This window comes from Pseudonaja textilis, chromosome 7 (assembly GCF_049901715.1).
Source record: "Pseudonaja textilis isolate UNSWEBS1 chromosome 7, rPseTex1.2, whole genome shotgun sequence".
Taxonomy (NCBI): domain Eukaryota; kingdom Metazoa; phylum Chordata; class Lepidosauria; order Squamata; family Elapidae; genus Pseudonaja; species Pseudonaja textilis.
Window position 1 is genome coordinate 34575531 of NC_141996.1, and position 23125 is coordinate 34598655.

The following is a 23125-nucleotide window of genomic DNA, read 5'->3' on the forward strand; positions in this document are numbered from 1 at the left end:
GTAATGTTAGGTCTCCATCCTATTTTTCAGGTCCAGAATTCAGCGAAATCAGTGATGGTGTCAGATTAGTTTAAAATCACATCTTTTCAACATCTTTTATTTTCAAAAGCTCCTATGTCAGACTTTCTTGACTGATTTCTGCAATAATGTCTGAAAACAACACATATGAACTTGTAATAAATAAATCCTAAATAACCACAGTAAATCCCATTAAACTTCTCAAGATTTAATTAAGATTTCATATACTGAATACAGTTCTGCTGCTCCATCTAATGTTTAGTTTAGTTTACTTTATTGTCATTGCACCTTGTACAACGAAATCAAACACTTTCTTCTGTGCATATCATGATCATGAAAATAAACACAAACCCATATCCTTCACACTCCACACATTGAATCGAAAACCCACAACATCGCACCAACACTGCACTATATAATAGAATTCAAAAGAGCTATTGCCCTGGGGTAGAAGCTGTTTTTCAGCCTATTTGTGCTTGTTTTTAATATTCTGTACTGTCTGCCAGATGGTAATAGTTCAAAAAAAGGGTGCCCAGGATGAGATGGATCTTTGAGAATATTTTGAACTTTATTAAGGCAGCAAGAGCTATAAAGCTCTTCCAAAGAGGGGAGAGGGCAACCAATGATCTTCTGGACAATGACATTAACCCTCTGGAGTGCTTTCCTATCTGCCACTATGCAATTGGCAAACCATACAGAGGTGCAGTATGTTAAAATGCTCTCTAGGGTGCAGCGGTAGAAGGTCACCAGCAGTTTCTCATTCAGTTGTTGTTTTCTGAGAAGCCTCAGGTAGTATAATCTCTGCTCCACTCAGTCTCCATTGATAAGCAAGGGCTGGATGTCTGATCTGTTCCTTCTATAGTCCACTATAAGCTCCTTGGTCTTATTGGTGTTGAGGATCAAGTTATTGTTTCCACACCACGAAAGCAACTGATCCACCTCATCTCGGTAGTCAGACTCATCCCATCTGGAGATGAATCCCACCACTGTTGTATCATCTGCAAATTTAGTAATAGTAACTAATGTGAGTGGGATGAATGAAACCTGGATACCTGAAATTGGTTCCTGGAAGCAATTTTACTTGAATCATTTCTTGTCTGGCTTCATTCAAGAAAACAAATCTTCCAAATATTTTACATCATAACTATCTATATAATGAGAATCATTCTGGTTTAATTTGTGTACCTGTTGCAATGTCTGCCAGTTTCTGTTAAAATCATATCAGAAATTTAGAAATTGATAACCTTTAAACTTTTGCAAACCACTTAAAAGTAGTTTGCTCCTGGGTTTTTCATTATTAGATGGCAGAGTCGAAAACAATGATTTGTATGTAACTGTTCTTTCCAAATTCTATTTTTCCACTTCATCAGCTTTTAAAACTACTATATATATTTTCAGCAAGAATCTTCAAATAATCACTGGCCTATGTACTAAGCACATCCTCTCTAACCTGCTGTATTGATTGACATTTCATGATTAGGTTACCCAAATAAATTACCAGTTGAAGTGTAGCAATCATTTAACATTTCCAGTAAAGCAGAAGTTATACCAGATCTTGTTGTGTTCTAAATGGTTTACAGTTCACAATACAGGTCAACAAGGGTTATTTTAGGACATTTAAAAAAGTTTATTTAGCTAATAAGATTCTGTTTGAGATTATCAGCTGGGAACATCTATCCAACCAGTTTTAGTAACCAGTTATTGTTCAGATGTTCTGAGTAAAATAATGATTTGAGATGGGCATAAGGATTTGAAGGGTAGGAGGAGCATTCCAACTTCTTTTTTAAATCACAGCTCACTGTTAAGTTGGACAGAGCAGTCTTACTTGGCTGCATTCTCTTTTTCCCCACTATAGGAATCTGCAACTGAAGGTAAGTGTGTGCAATATCAGGGAAGTCATATTGGTCAATTGGTTGTGCAGAAAGCAACTAGGGATAAGAGGTGTCTAAAGATGGATTTGTGCATTGGAGTGTATGTGTTCATTAGGAATTCTCTCTCAAGAGTAAGCATGGTTGATATCTTTTATTATATGTGTTTTAAGCAAGTAGACTACTAGACTAATTTCTCTATTTTGATGTTGGTGAACAGCTGATTTTATATTTATTGATTATGACAATATTGAATCCAAAAGCCCTTGCAGAATGCAGAGCCAAGAAACTTCAAATTTAAAATATAGTAGATAGGGGGGGAAAAGAATGGACAAATTAAATATGAAATTTTAAATGGACCTGTAATACCATAAAATCATCTCTTTTATCAACTGATCTAAGATTTAATGAACCTCCTTTTAATGAACCAAATGGTAAATGTACAGATGGGAGGTGTTGGGGGGGGGGGAGATAGGCATAAGAGAAATAGATTTAGTTACTCTAAGCTCTAACTATTTACTCTTGGAAATTTTTTATGAGGTATCACCAGACATTTAAAAAAAACCTTATGTATATGTTTCTATGTAATATATATTTTGAATAGCAACTATGACTAAGTGCAGCAAATGGACCAATTTACCATCCCTGTTCTGGTTTAGGATGATGCTTCAGTAGTGACCAATTATATTTCACATCACTTGTTTTGGATGGTGGACTACAACTTAGAATAAATCACGACTGGTGAACTGGTGAAATTTAATATTGTGGCATCTACCCTGACTATTTACATAACCTTTGAAAGCTTGTGAATCCAATGTATTCTGGATATGCTGATTTTAATACAGCTAGAATTGATGATCCTATTAAAACCCTACTGCAGAACTGTGGGGTGCCATAGGTCTCCAGTGTTGTAAAATATGAACTTTTAGTGGTTTCTCAGAAGGTACTTAATGAGGCAGATTAGGTAATTCCAGCACCGGTGTCACAAGCTTGTGAAGATAACTGTATATGTGTTAGAAAACATAACCATGCCTCCTGTTTGGTAATGAAAACAGTGAAGAATGTTTACTTTGTTGTCTCCATTCCATCCTGAAATAGCAATCCAGTAGAACTTTTTTTTAAAAAAATAATATAAATAATTCCTTCTGTGCAGGCTCGAGACAATTCAATAGAATTCAAGGATAAAATTGTTTTCCCTCCCATAACAATGTGCAAAATCAGTTGTAGCCTTTCAGGGAGATATAAAGAAGAACTTTAAGCTTTTACCCTTATCAGCTTGACTTCTTAATCCTTTCCAATTGTGAGCTAATTCAAATAGGCCAAGGACTATTGTCCTGAAGTAGTGGGTGAAGTAAAGGGTGAAAGCATCATTATATAGGGGAGAATGCTTCCTGCTGTTATTAAAGAAGCAGTGAGTATAGGGGATCATAAAACAAAACAAAACCTCTGGATGAGTGATGGGATTCAATTTATTTTTACTACCGGTTCAGTGGGTGTGGCTTGGTGGGTGTGGCAGGGGAAGGATACTGTAAAGTCTCCAGTCAGAGGTGGTATTTGCCAGTTCTCCGAACTACTCAAAATTTCTGCTACTGGTTCTCCAGAACTGGTCAGAACCTGCTGAATACTACCTCTGCTCTGGATCTAGAACAGTGTTGGCTAACCTTTTGGTCTGCTGTGCAGATAATTGCATGTGTGCCAGCACCCAGAAAGCAATGTGCGCAGGTCCCTCCCAAGCCCCCTGTGCATGCATGTATGACCCCCCTCCACGTGTCATGCATCTCTGTGCATGCTCGTGCGTCTCCCCCTCCCCCTCCCGTACATGCGTGCCAGATACCTGACAATCAGTTGGCGGGCGGGTGGCATGCGTGCATGTGCAGTAGACCTGCTCTGAGTGAGGGCTCGCATGCCAGCTCTATGTGCTACTTCTGGCACGCGTGCCATAGGTTCGCCAACATGGATCTAGAAGATTGTAATAACTATTGCCCAATGACAAATGCTCCTTTCTGATCAAAATGACGGAAAGAATCATAGCACTCTAATATGTGTTCTGGGAAGATATTGATTATTTAGATTTACTGCAGATTAGATTCTGATCTTCTTATACAAAATATTATCTTTATTAACCTACTGGCTTTAAAAACATATGGAATACTTTCTATTACTCGACCTTTCACCAGCTTTTGATTCCATTAATAACAGTATCTTCTTGTATAACCCATGAACTGAGAGTTAGTACAGTCTCCTATTAAGCCATAATCACAGTATTGATATTTTATGTTTCTAGCTCTAAACCATTCAGGGTTACCTCAAACTGTGTCTTCAATGACATTGGCCACAGAGGCATTTACTATCCTGGGGGAAGATCCCCATTTGGTGGGGACTCAGAGATGGGCCTTCATAATGGCACTTCTACTTTGAGATGACATTCCTGGTATCAACCCTCAATTTTGTTATTTTTATTTTATTGACTGTCTCCAGCCATTAATTCTCCTCATACTACTGTTGGAATGGATGGACTGCATCCTGCTTTTTTTATGTTCACCATTTTCAATCTCTTATTGTATTTTAGAATTGCTCTGCAGTTTTTAAACCACTTTAAAGCTGTCTAGAATAAAGTACTATAAATTATTTCTAATAAAGGAATAACACCAGTAAATGAATAATAAATTTACTTTTATTGTTTCTTCTTTTTTTTCTTACTACTTTTGCCTATCTCTTGAGGGCACTGGACCTCTTTAAGGCAATTCACTTCATTGTTGCACTGACATATTTCCATTGACCTTAAACACAGGAAAAACGATTTCTGTTTTTCTTTTGATAAATATTTTTCTTCCACTATTTCTTCTGATTCCATTCCCAGTTGGTTCCATCTGTATCCTGTCATTTTTTCCATATGACACTTTTTCTTCCCATGTCAAGTTGTTATAACAATCCTTATTTCTCTAAGCCCATTCTTCAAGACTTTTCACAAGCTGAATCACAGGTGTATGTTATTTTAGTGGGATTGAGTTATAATCAGAAAGTATCAGTTGTAGGAACTCAAGGTTTCTTTGGCAATTGATTTTCTTTCAGCACTATGTTGAACATTTCTCTCCTGTTTTTAAAAACAATTTTTTTTCAATTTCTTGAAATGGTTTTTCAAGAAATTTAAAAAATGATGAAATACTAATAGATCAAGTCTGAAGTTTATCCTTAAATATTTCTAAATCTTGGAAATTCCAGATGAATTTTCAATGTCTTTCCTGTAACATAATGAATTATCTAGATATTTATAGAATATCTACACAATCATATGTAATCATTTGTCCCATTACTTTTTCCTTGTTTGATATATTTATTCTATGTTCTTAATTTAACAATGAATATGCAAGATATATTATCCAATTGGCCTGAGATAATAATCTACAAAATTCTCTTCCCACTCTATTTTTTTCACACTGAAACAGAATATGTTTTTTGCATATCCAGCAGTCCTGTAATTTGTGAGCTTATTCAGAATAACTAGCATGATTTCCAGTATGTATACAAAGGCAAAAGACAAAATGGACTCTTGTATACATTACTGTATTTTGTGTACACATTCTCTCTAGCTCTTACTGTCAGTTATTTTTATGCAAATTAGAATAGGCTATTGCATTTATGACTGGGCTTTTTTTGTATATTTCAATAGCAATTCCTAGCCAGACACTTCATATAAAATACAGTTCATTCAGAATCCACTTTAGTCTTAGATAGCCATCCAGCTTCTGGTGAATTGGAATGTTAATCTGACACCTCTGCTTAACTACTACCAATCCAAAGTATCAAACAGATCAAATATACATATATATTTCATGTACTGTGTGTGTGTATCTATACATACATACATACATACATACATACATACATACATACATACACTTGTTGATACTCTGTTTGATACTTTGCACTGGGATAATTAAAGGGAGCATTAAGGGGGGATTGATATATTAACATTTCAATACACCAGAAACTGATGTATTTTTGTGTCCGCGTCCAATTGTGTGTGTGTGTGTGTGTGTGTGTGCGTGAAACTGAGGAAGCCAGGAAATCTTCAGGAATGAAGAAAAGTTTAGCACTGTGCCAAAGTATGCCTTGTACTTCCTCAGAAACTTTAGTCCAGCAAGAGGCTTCCGTTTTTTCCTCAGAACACTGGAGAAAATTTTCTCAATGCATTTGAGAAGCCTTACACTTGCAAAAAGAACCTTCCGTGATTGTCATTGTGCCTGAGAACTTGATGGTGGGTTTGTGTGCTTTTGCTTTTGTTTTGTTTTTGTTTAGCTTACTGTTTTGTTGGAGATGGTGCTACATGCCACTACTACTATTTTGGTTTTGATTTCTTTCATTGCTGATATTCCCAATCTGAAGTGGAGAAAAATAATGTGGGTCTTTCATGTTGTTTTTCTTTTGGATTTAATCAAATTATATTAGCTGGAGTGATGGTTAATTATTTCATTGTTGAGATAGCCTGCTTTTCTGCAAAGATATGTTCAAGGTAGGTAACAGTACATGAATAAGTAAATAAATACGAATTAACAAGAGTTGTGCAAATCCTTCAGTAGCCACTTCATTCACAAATGATGTTCCCCTCTGGATCTGTATTACAAAGCAGCTACAGGTACTTCAAAGCTTGAAGGAGCTGCTATAAGGATCCCTTGAAGTTTTTTAGTTGTGCTTGCTTTCCACTGAGGTATTTAATGATGCAAAGTAGTTCACTGAAGGATCTGTAGAATTAAATCACAATTGAAAAACTTGAAAAATAAAGATTTGAGGGGGGCTTTTAATTGTATGATGGGAAGACATAAATAGTTCTCTTCTGATCTGACACTATAATTGAAACATCATCTTCTTTCATTCTATCCAAAATGAATTTTTTTGGTTGAAAAATGTTGTACTAATTTGTTTTTCCTTTGCTATTCCTAGAGAATGAAGGGTATTTATCCTACATGGACTTTGCAGTATCTGGCTTTGTGCGTAATAGCTGTAATGTTCTGTTCCACACAGGGTACGTCCAGCTTGAAAAGTATAATTCATTTTTAAAATTAGAAAATTGTTAATGAATAGAAGTTGCCACCACAGTCATATTATATTATTTCCTGCAGTTTCTTTCTTTCTTTCTTTCTTTCTTTCTTTCTTTCTTTCTTTCTTTCTTTCTTTCTTTCTTTCTTTCTTTCTTTCTTTCTTTCTTTCTTTCTTTCTTTCCTATATTTTTAATATTGGAAGTCATTTCAAATTGTTGTCTTGCTGAATTATCTGGTAATTGTTCAGTTTCTTCATTAAGTTAGAAATTAGATTCTGGGACATGTTGATAATTAGGGGAATTTTTCTTTTCTTCAACCTGCAAATTGTATCTAAGTTACTGACTGCTGCACAATCCTCAAAATATTTAGAACTACTTTCATGCTTAACAGTTGTCAAGTTGTTATTTTCTTCAAATGATTTATTTCTTTTCTCTTCAAATGTATCTTATCTAATTGTGGCTAAATACTTCAATTTTTACTTTCATCAGTCCAAAGCATCTTGTCCCCAAACATTTCAGTTATCAAAGTTTTCTTTTGCATATTTTGTGATGGTGTCAGAAAAAAGATTTCCTGTTGATAATTCTTTCACACCATTATTGCTGTACAAGCAATGCCATTTCTTAATAGTGCTTCTCACATTTGAAATGGCTAGTTGGCAGAATTTTGAATTTAACCTTTCTGTGCTTTATAAAAGTAGAATTATCTTCAGATGCTAAGAAATGTTAGAATTCAAAGAATGCCATCGGTGTTAAACGTAGACAGCAGACTAATACTGGCATTGTGAGAGCATAGATATGAAATGTTATATGTCACTATTCAGACACTATGAACTTGCATCATTTCAATGATATTTTATTATAGTTTATCGTTTATAGCACAAGTAGTCTGAAACTTTCAGGAGCATAGATGATAGTCCTGTGACATATATTAATGAAATAAAATGATAAGTTATTTACAAAAGAATGTACACAATGAAGAGGTTACAAAAGTGTTTTGGCTCAGGTGTTGATCTTGTGATTGCATCTTAAAAATGGAAGATTTCTAGGACATTTCATCTAACCAGACTACTCTGGAATTTATTTGGCTAAAGTTGTGTCTAGAGTTGTTGAAGTGCCAGAGTATTTTTGAATTAATATACCTGCAATGTGAATTCACCACAGATATACTAAGTATTGGGCAATATATTCATTTATACAATCTGGTTGGCCTGAGATGGAGCAGTGTATCATTGCTTCTTAACCCATTTCATTCAAGGATCTTTGATTTAGACTACTTAACATAGATAGACATTTTCAAAGTACAGCTGTGATTGATTTATATTTCAGCTATTTAAACCCTAGTGGTTTGCCAATTGCACAGTGGCAAATAGGACAGCTATATATTTGAGTACTATAGAGGGTTAACGTCATTGCCCAGAGGATCATTGGTTGCCCTCTCCCCTCTTTGGAACAAGCTTTATAGTTCCCACTGTTTTAAGAAACATTCTTAAAGTTCCATCTCATCCTGAGCACCCCTTTTTTTTTTGAACTATTGTCATCTGGCAGATGGTACAGGATAATAACAACAAGGACAAATAAGCTGAAAAACAGCTTCTATCCCCGGGCAGTAACCATAGTGAATTCTACTGTATAGTGCAATATTAATGCAATATTGTATTTTTAATTCAACTGTATAGAATGTGAAGGATATGTGTTTGTGTTTTACTTTTATAGTTATAGTTATAATGTACACTGAAGATGGCATTTAATTTAGTTGTATGAGGTGCAATGACAACAAACTAAACTAAACTAAACTAACTTCCTATGGTGCTTGGAAAAGCCTAAAAGCAGCCTGGTCAAAAAAAAAAAAAGATCCTAGATTATTCTGCTTGTCCTAGACATTAGGGGAGATTCTTCATTTTAAGATGTGTTCAGAGAATCTTTACCAGCTAAGTTACAACTCTTCATTCTATGTATTATTTCTCCGCTTCTGTATTAATTGTTCCATTATTTTATCTCCATCACAAATGACACGGCCTTCATCTGTATTCCCAGTACATTTATAAATTGAAAACCTTCAGAATGACCTTGTTATAAACAATGAACTAAAAAAAACCATGAATGTCTGAATGGAGGCATTCCAGGTTTTAGAATTATATTATTATTTCAAGTTAAAATAAGACTACAGACATGTCATAGTGGGTTTAAACTATAGGGAGACATACTTGATTGAAACATAGGAATACCTTTGTAAGAATAAGAGCAGGTTGATAAGTAGAAATAATAACAGAAAAGTGGTAGAGTCCTTTTCATTTATATGCTTATGACAGCCACATTTTTGGACAGCTTTAATTTTAATTCCTGAAGTAACAGAGTTGGACCTGATGACCTCCATCTCCCCTTTCAGTCCTATGTGATTCTACATTTCTTCTGTAGCTTGGATTTGTGAGTATTTGATAGAATACTTACAGTAATTGATGAAAAAATATTAATGTTGTAGAAATTAATCCAAGAGCTTAATAAAGATAAGCAAGGAACATTATAAGCGTAGCAGGAATTTTTACTTAGCACTAAAAATCAGAACAAAATACCTTCTACTAGGTTTTGAATAAATTCCATAGCTATAAATAATCTACTTCTATGTTTTTGTCTTAACTCTACATGACTATAGAAATAGCCTATAAATATGAATTGTAGCCTATAAATAGAGACAATAGCTTCTCTATTTATAAACTATGGAATATAATTCAAAATCTAGTAAAAGGTATTTATGGAACAGCTGTCATTATATTGAAATGGGGAAATCATGTATTTTAAGTCTTGCACAATTAACATTCTTACATAGGTATAGACCACTCACAATCTTTTCTAGCATATTCTTTGTGATTTATAGTTTTGGAAAGGCCTATATATACACCAGGAGTGTCAAACTCACATCATCACAGCGTCATCATGTGATATATTGCGACGTTTTTCTCCTTTGCTAAACTGGGCATGGGTGTGGCCAGTGTGTGACACACCTGGCTCGTGGGCTGTGAGTTTGACAGCCCTGATATACACCATTACTGTTACTTTGTTCCTGCCTGAGAAAAGATAATGAACAGATAATGAAAATGAAATAAGATGTTTGCTCATTTGCACAGGCAGTTCTTGTTATCTACCAGACAAGTGGAGGAGTGGCTAAAAAGAGCAGAGCAATTTTAGAATTATAAAGGCAACTTACTCAAATGGCTTTTAGGGAGAAAGGATTTTATAAAGAGAAAGATTTGTCTTCTGAAGTACATGTACAATTAGCAATTATGAACTGTTTTGTGTTCTGCCAGGTTCGGTAAGGACAAGCAATCAAGATGTGGAATTAGGAGGCAATGTCACTTTGAGATGTACTTCATTACAACATTCTAATATTTACCAAATTACATGGACAAAAAAAAAGAATGGAAATGATGAAAACATTGCAACATACAAGGAAGATACAGGTTCAACTGTTTTAAAATACAAAGATCGAATCAATTTTATAGTTTGGAGCCTTCATGATACTGCTATTAATTTATTGAATGTGAGCACTGAAGATAATGGTTGCTATGAGTGTGCATTTCTTTTGTTTCCTGAAGGGCCTATCAAGGGACAACCCTGCCTTTCTGTTTATGGTAAGCCTGCCCAAATAAAACTAGCTCCAATAGGGAATTGATGAGGCCTTGTCTTTAAATGAGACACTATTATAATAAATTATGTGCGTTATTTGAGTGTATAGAGCACAACTCAGTCCATATTCATTTTATTTTACAGACATTTGGGAGGTTTGTTTTTTTGTGGGGGCTACTGCAATGTTGCAGTTGATCTCTCTTGCAGTATATCTAATTATTACCACCCATATAAGGCAGAGGCAGTTTTTAGTTCCCTCCAAAAGTTTAAACCACAATACCTTGGAGTTAGCTTAAGTTAGAAGATATTGTGTTTAGCATGATATTTGGCACCAACCCAATATTTTGAATAACTACCACAGTCTCTTGATATCAACTGAAATATAAAAGATCTGGAGAGTGAAAAGGATTCTATCTAGATGAATGGTATATTATGTTATGAGTCACAGCACTGATTTATATTTTATTGCATAATATATAAAGAGAGCTAAGGGTACTTTGTATGATATTTGAGGATGTTACCTAGAGGTGATTATGTGAATTTTCTATCCAGAAGTCCACTTTCCATTTGAAAGCATGCATATGATCTAGTCATTTCTTTATTCATGTTTTATTGTTCACTTGAGCTCCTATACTATATTACAAGAGTCCAATGGAGTGATATATTGTATAAGTCTATTGCTATTGCTATACTATCAAATGTTGTTCTTGTGATTTGTGTCACAGATGATCTCAAAACATCTATAGACTACAACATCTCTGATAATCATTTGCATGCCAACTGTTTATCAACTGGTTTTCCAAGACCAAACATTTCATGGTTTCCATCAGGAGGTATAAAGAAAGAAAAGGATATCACAAACCCAAATGGCACATTATCGGTCATAAGCAACATTTTTGTAAGCATGTCAAATGTTAAACAAGGGCTGACTTGCCACATTTCTCACAGAGGAAAAATGATAAGCATTGAAGTGCTAAAAAAAGAAAAGGGTAAGTTAACAGAACAGATAGGCCTAAAACCAGCACTTTTCTAAAAGCTGATAAAACTGTATGTCTGTATGTGGGAGAGTGTTTGAAAATCTTATTCCTGCTAATATTTTTTTTCCTTATAAAGGAAAGTATTTGTAGCTCAGGGTTGACATGAAGGGTTCTTGGTACTCTATGAGCTTGCTTGTTTTCTTGCAGAGATTTCATTACCCAAACTAGATAACAGCATCAGTGCTAGTAAGGAGTACAGTTTGTGATCAGTTTATATTCTGGTGGCTTGTCCTATCAGTGTTGGTGGAGGTGGTCTTAGAGATTCTTTGGTTGGGCTGTTTACTGTTTGATTCTTTGGCAATTAATTGATTGGCTTATTGTTTACTTGATTGTTGGTTTGATGTTAACCTTGGAGTTAATCTACAGTATGCTGATCTGGATGCTGATTGCTGGTGGAGAGGTGATTGGGTCCACACTGTTCCTTTTTTAGGCTGGGTGATAGTCTCTTTTGCATAGTCTATAGTATTTGTTAATGTCTATGTGTGTATTGGTGGCTGATTTGTCAGAGTGCCAGGCTTCTAGAAATTTCCTGGCATTTTTGGACTTGGTCTAGGATGGTCATATTTTCCCCAATTGAAACTATGGTTAAATATGTCTATATGTTGTGAAATTAAAGTATTTTCGTGATGAAATTCTTTAATTTCAAAACATGCAGAAAGATTTAACATCCCCTCACCAAATGGAGGTCCTTCACCAGGGCAACTGCAACACACCTTTGTAGGTTCTAATGGGGTGGACTGATGAACAGGAATTTCAATAATATAGATCCCATTCTATACTATCGGATGCAGTAACATTCTCTTTTCTTTCATGTAGACCGTACAATAAGGTATTTTCCTGTGATACCAGTTGTACTGGCTTTGATTCTTGTGATCCTGGTTATTGTTGTGGGTGTATGCTGCTGGAGACGACAAAGGAAAAAACATAGAGGTAAATTACTCAGTTTTATAAACCAGAATTTGTCAAACGTTTTTATCTTTACTATTTTACTTTTTGATTTCATTTAGTAAATTCTCTTCATATGATTACAGAATATGAAATTACTTGGATTATATCAATCAAAGATATTGGTATGGGGTAGTTTGTGCAATCCTACTCCCCATATATTTGCTAATATAGGAAAAAAGAGCACAATCCATAATACTATATTGGAACAGATACTAGTTCCACCTAATTGATTTGTTTGTTCTCACTGGTAAAAGTTTTTTACCAGTTTAGATCTCTAAAAGACATTTCAACCCCGCTGACTGTGGATAGAATAGATAAATCCTTAGGATACATCTATGCAAACATTCTTTAGAGGCACATTGCTACTACATTCTAATTCCCTACTGTATTTGGGAGAACTTAAATGTTGGAGGAGAGAAAATATTAGAGACTGGCTTTTTGAAAGGGATGCTAATAAAGATGCCACTGTTGTACAATCAGCCAGTTTTTTAATCTTTGTATCCGCATTATAAAAGTACAGAAGTTTTCCCCAGTACCTAACATAGCCAGTGCTTCACCCAGAAGGTCTTTAACATTCCTGCACATCATGCTCCTGCTCATCTCAAAGATTTTATAAGCTCTATTTCAAAATGCCTATGAACTTGTGTGGTGGTCAGGTGAAGGACGTTATCCATTATGTTCTCCACTGTCCCATTTACAATGAGATCAGCGCCCAATTATTAATGGCAGATGAATTCAAGGGCGCTGACTTTGAAATACCGAATTATCTTCTTCCACATTGGTTTCCAAGTGTCAGCAACCAAATTCCTACTTTTGCTTTGCTGTCATTTAAACTTAGAAAGAAATACTACTTCTTAGTTGTTGCTTTGGCTTTATTTTGTTGTAACTTGTTGTAATCTATTATTTTTATCCCTCTATCTTAAACTTTCACTCTGTTATTGTTTGTTCATGGCATTCCTATTTTATGACTTGTGGCTACTAGAATAAACTTATTTTCTTATTTACATTCTACCTGTGGCTTGTGGGCAACAGTATGTTGGCTGCAGTGTACTGCATTATATAGGATAACATTAGCATGTTTTAAATAAAACTGGGTTTTTGCTGTGCGTGTAATATACTGGCCAAAATTCAGCAAAACAGATGATTATCGGGAATGTTACAGATAACCCAGACCCAGAAGCAGCTAAAATTGGTTATCCTTTATCTGTGATCTTATTATAAAGAGTTACATGAAAATCTTGATTAACAAAGCCATGACGGATGGCAGAGCCAAATATATATAGTCTGGATCTGGTGATGCCACAGTATTACAACTTAGAACAGATGAGGAGGAAGTGGTAAAGGTTTGAACCAATGATTTTAGTGAAATAAAGAGAAAATGAATACAATGTAGGTGAAAGAAGAAGAAATCAAAAGTTGTAGCAGAACTTTAAGAACTTTAAAAAGGTGCTTTGATTTATAAAACTGAATGCATGCTAGGAAGTTCATGTACATGTTTATTTATGAATGAAAGTGTGAAAAATTTGGCTAAAATATTAACAGGTTTTATCTAAATGGTTTTGAATGTGTATCAGAGTAAAAATCCATAGGTCACTGATAATTGCATAAGATTTTATTGATTTGCAGCAACAAGACTTTCAATATCTAGACATTTATTTTTAGTCAACTACCTCCTGGAAAGACCAATTTCCTGAACATATGCTGCATGAATGAAAAACATGGAACACAATAGCTTAATATATAAACAGAAAGGGAAGTATCTATCTATCTACAACAATAAAACTTTTGAGAACTAAAGAATGAAGTCTTTTGCTGTATGGTCCATAGTTTACGAGATAATTCTTTAGCCCAACTTTTACTAATAGAGATAACTTCCTAAGGGAAAAACAAACAATATTCAATTTATTCATTATTTTAATTTATTTAGCCATCCATCTCAAATTCATAACTCTGGATGGCTAACAGCAGTTAAAAGCACTGAAAAAACAATATATAACAATAGAAACAATGCATATATAATTGGCAGCTGAGATAAACAAAAACAAAACAAAGCAACTTGGTTTACAACAAGTTTCTCTGGTCTGCAGTCCATATTTAAGCTGGGTTTAGATAAATCATGGACTGAAGGGAAGAAGAAACCACATATCTGAATGTATTAAAGGATAGGCTTAACATATTCCTATAATTCTGCTACAACAAACTCACATTCACCCTTCACTACCCACAGCTTGAAGTCTAAGCAGTGCTGGAGTGCTTTCCCCCGATTTGATATCCTACTCAACATTTTTATCTTACCTTGCATAGTTTTGTACTGTTTTAACTCATACTTTTTAATTTAAGAAAGGTACAAGAGTTTCTTTGATCAGAGAGGCATAAACACATTAAAAAAACATTTTACCATATACAATATTTGTGTCTTCATATGGAAAAGCTCTCATACTGGCAGAATAGTTAATTTTCAATTTAGCATATCATTGTTCGTTTCTATGTTCTCTGACCATAAATAGATGATAATGATGATGATAACAATGATCATGATGAAAGACTTATAAAATTTATGAAAAAAAATCATGAGTGATAAGAGGTTCTAAATGTGAGCGTTCACAATACAAAAAACTGCTAAAATATATTTGGAACACCGACTTTTTGTAATTGATAGCATGTTTGCGGGGGGGATATGGGTGGTTTGGGAATGTCTTGCTTTTTTTGGAGAGAGATCTTGAAATTCGAAAGGTCATATTTATACAAATGAATGCTTTGACAGGAAGCGTTGGGGTGTGTTTTCCTGCACATTTCTATCTTGAAGCCAAATGTCATTAGGAGAGATAATGCCAATTTCCTTTCATAAACAAAGTGGTCTATTATGAATTTTGAATGTATGATACTTAGATATATTTTCACATGCTCCTTTGTCCGTTCTTTAAGATGCATTAGAAAAAGGATTTTACTGCATGGTAACTTCAACTGCCCTGAAAATCAAGACCAAGAAACAAGTCACCCGTAATTTAAAATGATCCTTTATTTTTTTCACTTCAACAAGGAAGTTTGCTTGTTGTTGTAATAGCGTTTGGCTTGTACCTGACAAAAGACCAATGTAGAAAAATGGAGATAAAGGCTAATAAAATCCATTTCCTGAATGTGTAGAAGGAAGAGGAGAAGCTGTGGATTAAATAGGCAGTTAGAGCCATTCATACAATAGGGAAGATAAAAGAGCTCTGGAGAAATGCTGCTTTTCTGAAGAACTAGCAACTATTTGTACAAGTCCCTTCACTTTCTGCTGAATCTGTGTTAAGTTTTTCTTATATTCTTTGTAGGGTTCATAGCATTCTGGGAAGGATATTCAATATGTCCACTAAGTTTTACAACTCTGGCAAAAATTGCTCTTTCTACTCTCAAACATTTTGCTTTGATGGACAATGGAAAGGGATATTTTCCAAAACAGTAGCTTTATGTAATAACCAGGATGTATTTCTCCAATATAAAAACCTGACCTTACCCCTTTCTTTTATTTTACTGATGTTTACATAGGCAGCTATTGAAAGTAAAACCTCTCCCCAGTCAAATTTATCTTGTGGTGATTTCCTGGATACATTCATATAATTTTCTTTCCTGTAGATCTTCCATTCAAATATTAATTGGGTCCAAACCTGCTTATTAATCAGGCCCAAACCCAACTCAAACCTGCTTTTTTTCCTCAGTCTAAAGGCATCCAGTATAATAGCATGTGGGGAATGAACTTGAGAGATGCTGCTTAGGGAAACCTCAGTTAAGAGAGAACAACTGCATAGTGGGAGGAGAGAAAGTGGAGCAAGAGGTTTAGGCTCCCCAGGTGATTGGATTATAAAGATGACGGCAGGAGAATTCCACTTTCAGATTTGCTGTTACAGTAGAATTAGCAGTAGAATTAGCTTATGTGTTTGAGTTTACTTAATGAGGTTGACGGCTAGATAGTGCACCATTACTACCCTTAAATACCATTACCATTATATTTGTGCTAGAAGGGACTTAAGTTATTAGTAAAATATAGACTACATGCTCCTTAGAGTAGATTATGGCTTTGGAGAAAGAACAAATAAATTTGAAGAAAGAAGTGCTCCAAAAAATAAGCATTTAAGAATACTTTTCTTGGGTATCTACATGATCTCTTCTGGACCTGACAGAGGTGGCACAAAGGACACACTTCTTTGATCATAATATCACAATTCTATGAAAGCATAGTTTTGCATAGAATTCTAACTTGAGAACATTTGACATTGCATTTTGCCCTCTCAGTACCCTGCTCACAAAATACTGACTGATAAAAGGTATGTAGAGGCTAGACCATGGGCCAAAACAAAACAAAACAATTACACAGAAGCATTTTTCTGCCATCAACTTAAAGAAAAACAACTGATTTGCCAATACATTGGTATGGTTAATTGCTAATAGTAATATAAAGGAGGTTATTGAGGGAGAGGATAATTTGAAGGGAGAATTTTGTAGGATAGGTAAGATCGAAGATAAAAGAATGAGCAATGGAGTGGACTGTTTTAGGAGTCACGGGCATGCAGTTAGAATGCTGCAAATAAAGAGTTAGACCAGGAGAGTCAAACTCAATTTCATTGAGGGCCACATCAGGGTTGTGTTTGACCTTGGGGGGGGTGGCTCTGGGATGGGTGTGGCTGGGGGGCATGGCCAGAGACATGGCAAGCTCAGCGTCACTTATCGAGGCTCCATTTTCAGCCACGATGGCCTACTGCAGCCATCTGTCAGCAAAACCAGAACTGTGGGGGAAGTGTTTTCAGCTGTGACAGTCTCCAGAAGCCCTCTGCTAGCAGCGTGAGGAAGCTGTGGGTGGCCCACCCGGGCTTTGTTTTTGCCTGTGACGGTCTCCTCCCCAAACTTCATTTTTGCTGGCAGAGGCACCGTTGGCCAGTCCTTTGCTGTTTCCAGATCTAAGCACCCCATGGCCCCAATCCAGCCTGGGGGTCTTGAGTTTGATACTCATGGGTTAGACTAAAGGCAAGAGATGAGAGACAGGATCTGAAAATAGTAGGTAAAAAGAACATCGTCTGAGCAACCATGGAGCTGAGTTGAAAGTATATGTAAAACACAGTCAAGCTGTACTCAAATCTAGGTAGAGGCAGCAAAGAGAGATGAAAATGACTATAGTCACTGGACTATAAAAAGAGGGAGATGGTATACTACTATTAGGGCCGATCTCAATAAAAGTAGTTTTAATTTTTCTTGGAGTTGATTCTTGGTCTGGTCTACCTAATAAGACAGTTTGACTGGTAGATTGAAAATTTGCTCCCTGGAGAGACACAAGGAGTAATGAGTAATGAATGGCATTCCATATTATTGAGTAGGGAAATGAGAGGAAGGTACCTGTCATATTATATAACACTAGCAGCAGAGATGCATGACGAAGTTCAGAGGCTCTGTACAAATTTGAGAGCAAGGCTATTAGGAAGTTGTATAAATGGGGTAGAAAGTGAGTATTGTGGGTAATGGCATGTGTGATTGTGTTGAGGATTGATAGATGGATGTTTGCATAACGATTATGATTGAGGGGGCTAGATAGTTGACTGTAAATTGGACTTAGTGATCCTACAAAAGTGTCTAGGATATTATGGTCAGAGCCAGGAAAAATAAATAGTACAAAATGCTAGGATCATTGATGAGGGAGGGCAATATTGAGATAATGATGGGCAAAGAAATTTATTTCAGAAAGCACTGGATATATGGTTATAGGAGTAGGAAGACCCACACATTGGGACAGATCTGTTATTTTTAACCAGTTGCTCCAACCATGGGCTAAGATAGCTGAAACATTTGCTACCTTGGAGTTATGTTGTGGTGATGTGGTATTACCTTAGAAGACTATTCAGAAATTAGTAGACCCAAAATGTAATTGCCTATTTATTGGCTGTTGCTTGGTGCCAAGGAAATCAACTGTTGCTTTTTACTTTATGTGTACTTTACTTTTGGGTGCAATTCAAAGTATTGATTTTAACTTATAAAGCCGTATGTGCTTGCCCCTGAAGTATTTTCAGCACTGCTTTCTCCCACCAGAATTGGCCCACCAATCTGATTTTGAATGTCTTGGGAGGAACTTCTAGTGATTTCCCATTTTTGTGAAGTAGGTGGACTGAGGATCATAAGTGCTGTTTTTCAATGGCTGTGTTTTTCCCCTGGCATTGCTTACAGGAATTCAAACTTCACTTTCTGGAGGAATTGAATATAGCATGTACTGTTTCAGAGAATTTGTGGGAGTTGAAAAAATGTTTGGGTGATTGCACCATAGTAGTCTGCAATGTTTGTCTTAATTTTTACCATGGATAATTGTATTATTGTTCTTTGTCTCTTATGCCTTCGTGATGGTTACATATCATGGAACAGGCTGCTCCCTAGAGGAATACTTGGCCCTTTCTTTTCCAGCAGTTTGGAAGACGCTGAAAACAACATTTTCAACTAGCTTTTGGTTCATTGCAATTAAAAATAATCAATATGATTAATATTTTAGTATTTTAATGATGCTCTGGGGAAACATATTTTTTTTGCTCTTGTTTTATTGATGCGTTTATTTACACTGCTGATTGGGGAATATAGAAATATTATTAAAAGTAAAGACACTGAAAAAAAAATCATTTGCCACAAGGAATTTAACTGAGAGATCAAGGGACAAAAGCTTACAAAAATAGATGAAAAGGATTTAGAAAACTGAGGAAGCTTCACTTACCTTAAACAAGAGGAAAGAAACAAAACAAAATTGAAATATATAAACTATGTCTGTTCTCTTCTAGGATTCTAAGGGATTCAAGCAGCACCAGTTTACTCTATGGAATTGAAAAAACAATCAACCATGCACATTATGAAGGCAGCAACAGTTTAAATGAATATGTGGCCTAATCCTGCTTCTCTGCTTGCCTGCAAAAGATGCTTACATTTCTCTGTTGACATAGTTGAGCCCTCCACAGTACAGTGAAATGCAATGGCTGTTAGCTAGCAAATCATCCAGCTAAAAGAAAGATTTCAATAGTGACCCAAAATGTTAGAGTTTTCAGTAATCATATTCAGGGGCCAATTGTGATCATCCCTATTCCTAGAGATGTGGAAGAATGGCTAGATTATCAATTCTGGACCACTGGATCAGATTCATGCTTGGTAGCTAAAAGAAAGTCTCTTCTTCTCTGCCTTCTTCTCTCCGTCCAGTACAACATCAAATATAGATTGACTACAGTTTAGAACTGCAAAATTTTTAATCGAAAACTTATTTTATATTTCTTTTATGGCAGCTCTGTCACAAGTGTTAAAGCTTTTAATTCTTTAACACAATGCAGAGGTGGTATTCAGCAGGTTCTGACCAGTTCTGGAGAATCGGTAGCGGACATTTTGAGTACTTCGGAGAACCAGTGGTAACCTTCCTCCAGGAGTGGGGAGGGAATGGAGATACAGTATCCTTGCCCTGGAGTGGGATGGGAATGGAGATTTTGCAGTATTCTTCCCCTGCCACACCCACCAAGCCACAGCCACTAAGCCATGCCACACCCACCAAGCCACACCCACAGAATCGGTACTAAAAAAATTGAATCCCACCACTGCCACAATGGATATTCCTAACCCATATTGGGAGCCCATCAATTGGCAAAAAAGAATCCTTTGAAATACAACCCAAACTAAGTTCAGAAAAGGAGCTAAAGTTCCTCTGCCCACATGTACTGTTCCTGGATTAATTCTCACATTATCCTTGAGCAAGGAAAAAAATGCATTTAACCTAACACATAGTCTGATAATATGTGTACTATAGAACTTCTGCACTTGATTTTATTTGAAAATTAGTTGTGAAGTTTCTGCCTATGTGCATTGTTTATAAACAAATGTCCTCCAGGTATTTCTCACATTATTTTTTGAAAGTATTTGTAGAATACTTCTTTATACATATAACCATATAATATGTGAATAAAATACCATGTCGTATATGTGCCTATTAGTAACATGGATGTGAATGGTTCTTTCTAAATACACAATAGTCAATCATGCTGCTACTATGGTAGGAAGGAGACAACTGACTAGAGAAGCTCTCAGTCATCAGATATATTCCCCATTTTAAGTAGAGAAATTTCCAGATATATTCTGTGGTTGACTTTCAATATTCTGCATAATACAACTTATAGGATTGTTTTGAAATGAGGAAAGAAACCTACTTCATGTTTTAGCTAAAGGACAGGTAGCTTTCATTTAGTGATCACAACTTAGGACAACAACTCAATTGTTAAGTGAACTGTTCATTACATGAAACTGCATTGTGATTACAATTTTACTTCACTTTTCTTTGCTTTACAGACCTACAAGGTTAATAAAATATAAATAGTGTTTGTATTTTTTTTAATCAGCATCACAATTTGGAAGAAGTGGTTGAAGTGCTGGCCAGACACCAGCAGCCTGTGAGTTCTAGTCTTACCTTGGGCATGGAAGGTGGGTGGTGATTTTGGACCAATCACACACTCTCAGCCTCACCTACCTTACAAGGTTGTTGGGGAAAATAAGAAGAGGAAGGAGTATTAGATATGTTCACTGCCTTGAGTTATCTACAAAGGTGGGATAAAAACTTAGCAAAATAAGTAAATAGTTGTGAATGGTCAATAAATGAAGTATTTGCTAAATGAGGCTTACTTGAACATTTCCTTACATAATTCAAAGTGCTGATTTTTGTTTATTTAATAAAATATCATTTGTATACAATTCCAAAAATTCCTGGATGAACTTGATAGAGTACTTTCCTGGTTATTATGTTTACAATATTGAGCTATGTCCTAGCTTATTAAATATTGGTTTGTTTGAATAAGTTATAATTGATAGGTTGACCTAGTGCACTAAGCCAGACAAACTCCTTTATGGCTTCTCATTTGTTTTGGACATCGACTTACTGACTTTTCCTTACTGTAGAAGTCTATGCCCTCCAAAAAATAAAAAACAAAACCCACAATACCCAAAATCTAACAGTCCTGTCTCTGCAAACCTACAGGCAATGATATTTGGCTTAGAAATCTCTTTGCTATAAATTGATGTTGTAAATCTAGTCTATCCAGGTTCATCTGTTTGCTTTGAATGTGTTTTTTTTTTAAATCTTTTTAGCTTCATATATTGCTCTTACTATGTTGTATTTTATTTTATGTAACTCTATATGTTGCTGCTATTAATAGTACTGAGTTTGTTACCCAAAGTATCAGTTCCTATTGCATGTAATAGAAGCAGTTCCACACTCTCACTTTCTTTTCAAAAATGTCATGCTTTATAAAATTTCAGTTTACTGGAAGTGTCTTTAATTGTTATTGTTCCAACATACAGTCATTGATCATGAAAATGCAAGATATTTATGACATGACTTTGTACAATTTTCACACTAAACTCATTTTCCTAATCTGCTGGACATGGTCAGAAATAGAAAGGATGGTTCAGTTAAAACAACTGAAAATTAATAATGATGTTATGATGTTTTAAAAAGAAAAAAATGCTTTTCTTAAAAGTAAGGAGACAAGCAAGCTATTCATTAAAGTAACAGTTGATTGAAACATTAAGTAAAACTCAAAAGACTGGTATTTCCATTGCAGTTTTAAGACCATCAATCAGTTTTAATGCCCATTTTACATTAATTAGTTTTGAGTATTGTCCTACTACAATGCTACAAGGATATATTATAATTTTCCCTGGAAAAGTACAGTAAACATACATGCACACACTTACATGGAAAGATTTTCTGCATTTACTGAAGAATATTACATACAAATTATACTTAATATTACCTTTCTTTAAATCATAATGGGCAATATAGCGAGAAAGAGGAATAATTGCTGCAGGTTATTATAGATTTAATATTTTTACTGTTTCCATGGGTATCGACATATTGCAAAAGATCTTAAAAATTTAAAGAGACTTTGAACATTGAGCATACAAATAGTTAAAACATTGATAATCCATGGAGAAAACAATTAAACATTTATAAGAGTAAGCCTATTTGATTTAGGTTAATTTAACAAAATACTTCAATACTGTTATTAGAATGTTCATCTATAATTAGAAATAAATTATCCTACCCATCCTACTATCTTGCATGTCCTACTAAGTAACTGTATTGCAGTTAAGTTAATGGAATAAAACAATCATTGTTCTTTTAAATCACATCAGTTTGTATAAACGGGTTGAAGTGATAAAGGCAGGAAGTTGTGAATTTTGTAAAAATTATTTCCATTTCCTGACCTAGATCGAGAGACAAGTTATTGTCAATGTCATTCTGGGTATATCACATTTTTATTTGTAAAAGTGGAACACAAACACAGAACAAATATTTTTCATTGATGTGTTTTAGAATTCCATCAGTAAAACTATTCAGAATTTGCACTGTATGTCAACTGTATTTAAAATCTCTGTTACAAGATGTATTTCGCTTTACTTCTCTGCTGTGTGGGCTTGCTAGAGTCTAGAACATTTTGTATCAGCTTGCTAGCTCCAGGATTTGAACTCCTTGTATGTAGTACTATTATACATCAACATGCAAATAAAAGTTCTGCAACATTTCATTATGTTAGCTGACATTAAACAAAAATCTCTATTAA

The 23125-nt window shown here is 35.1% G+C and overlaps 1 protein-coding gene across 6 annotated transcripts; it reads left to right on the forward strand.

Annotated features, from left to right (window-relative positions):
• Window positions 1–1718: 1718 nt before the first annotated feature.
• LOC113436369 (OX-2 membrane glycoprotein-like) lies at window positions 1719–21824 on the forward strand. Of its 6 annotated transcripts, none has more exons than XM_026700772.2 (6): window positions 1719–1889; window positions 6828–6909; window positions 10227–10550; window positions 11271–11534; window positions 12399–12512; window positions 19316–21824. In XM_026700772.2, the coding sequence occupies exons 2-6, from the start codon at window positions 6831–6833 to the stop codon at window positions 19321–19323; spliced, it is 789 nt and encodes a 262-aa protein (XP_026556557.1). In that variant the 5' UTR covers window positions 1719–1889; window positions 6828–6830; the 3' UTR covers window positions 19324–21824. The 6 variants fall into 6 exon arrangements, with proteins under 6 accessions (XP_026556557.1, XP_087793560.1, XP_026556555.1 ...); XM_087937434.1 differs by lacking the exon at window positions 19316–21824 and adding an exon at window positions 15456–15587 and having other exon boundaries at window positions 1775–1889; XM_026700770.2 differs by lacking the exon at window positions 1719–1889 and adding an exon at window positions 6051–6399.
• The last annotated feature ends 1301 nt before the right edge of the window (window positions 21825–23125 follow it).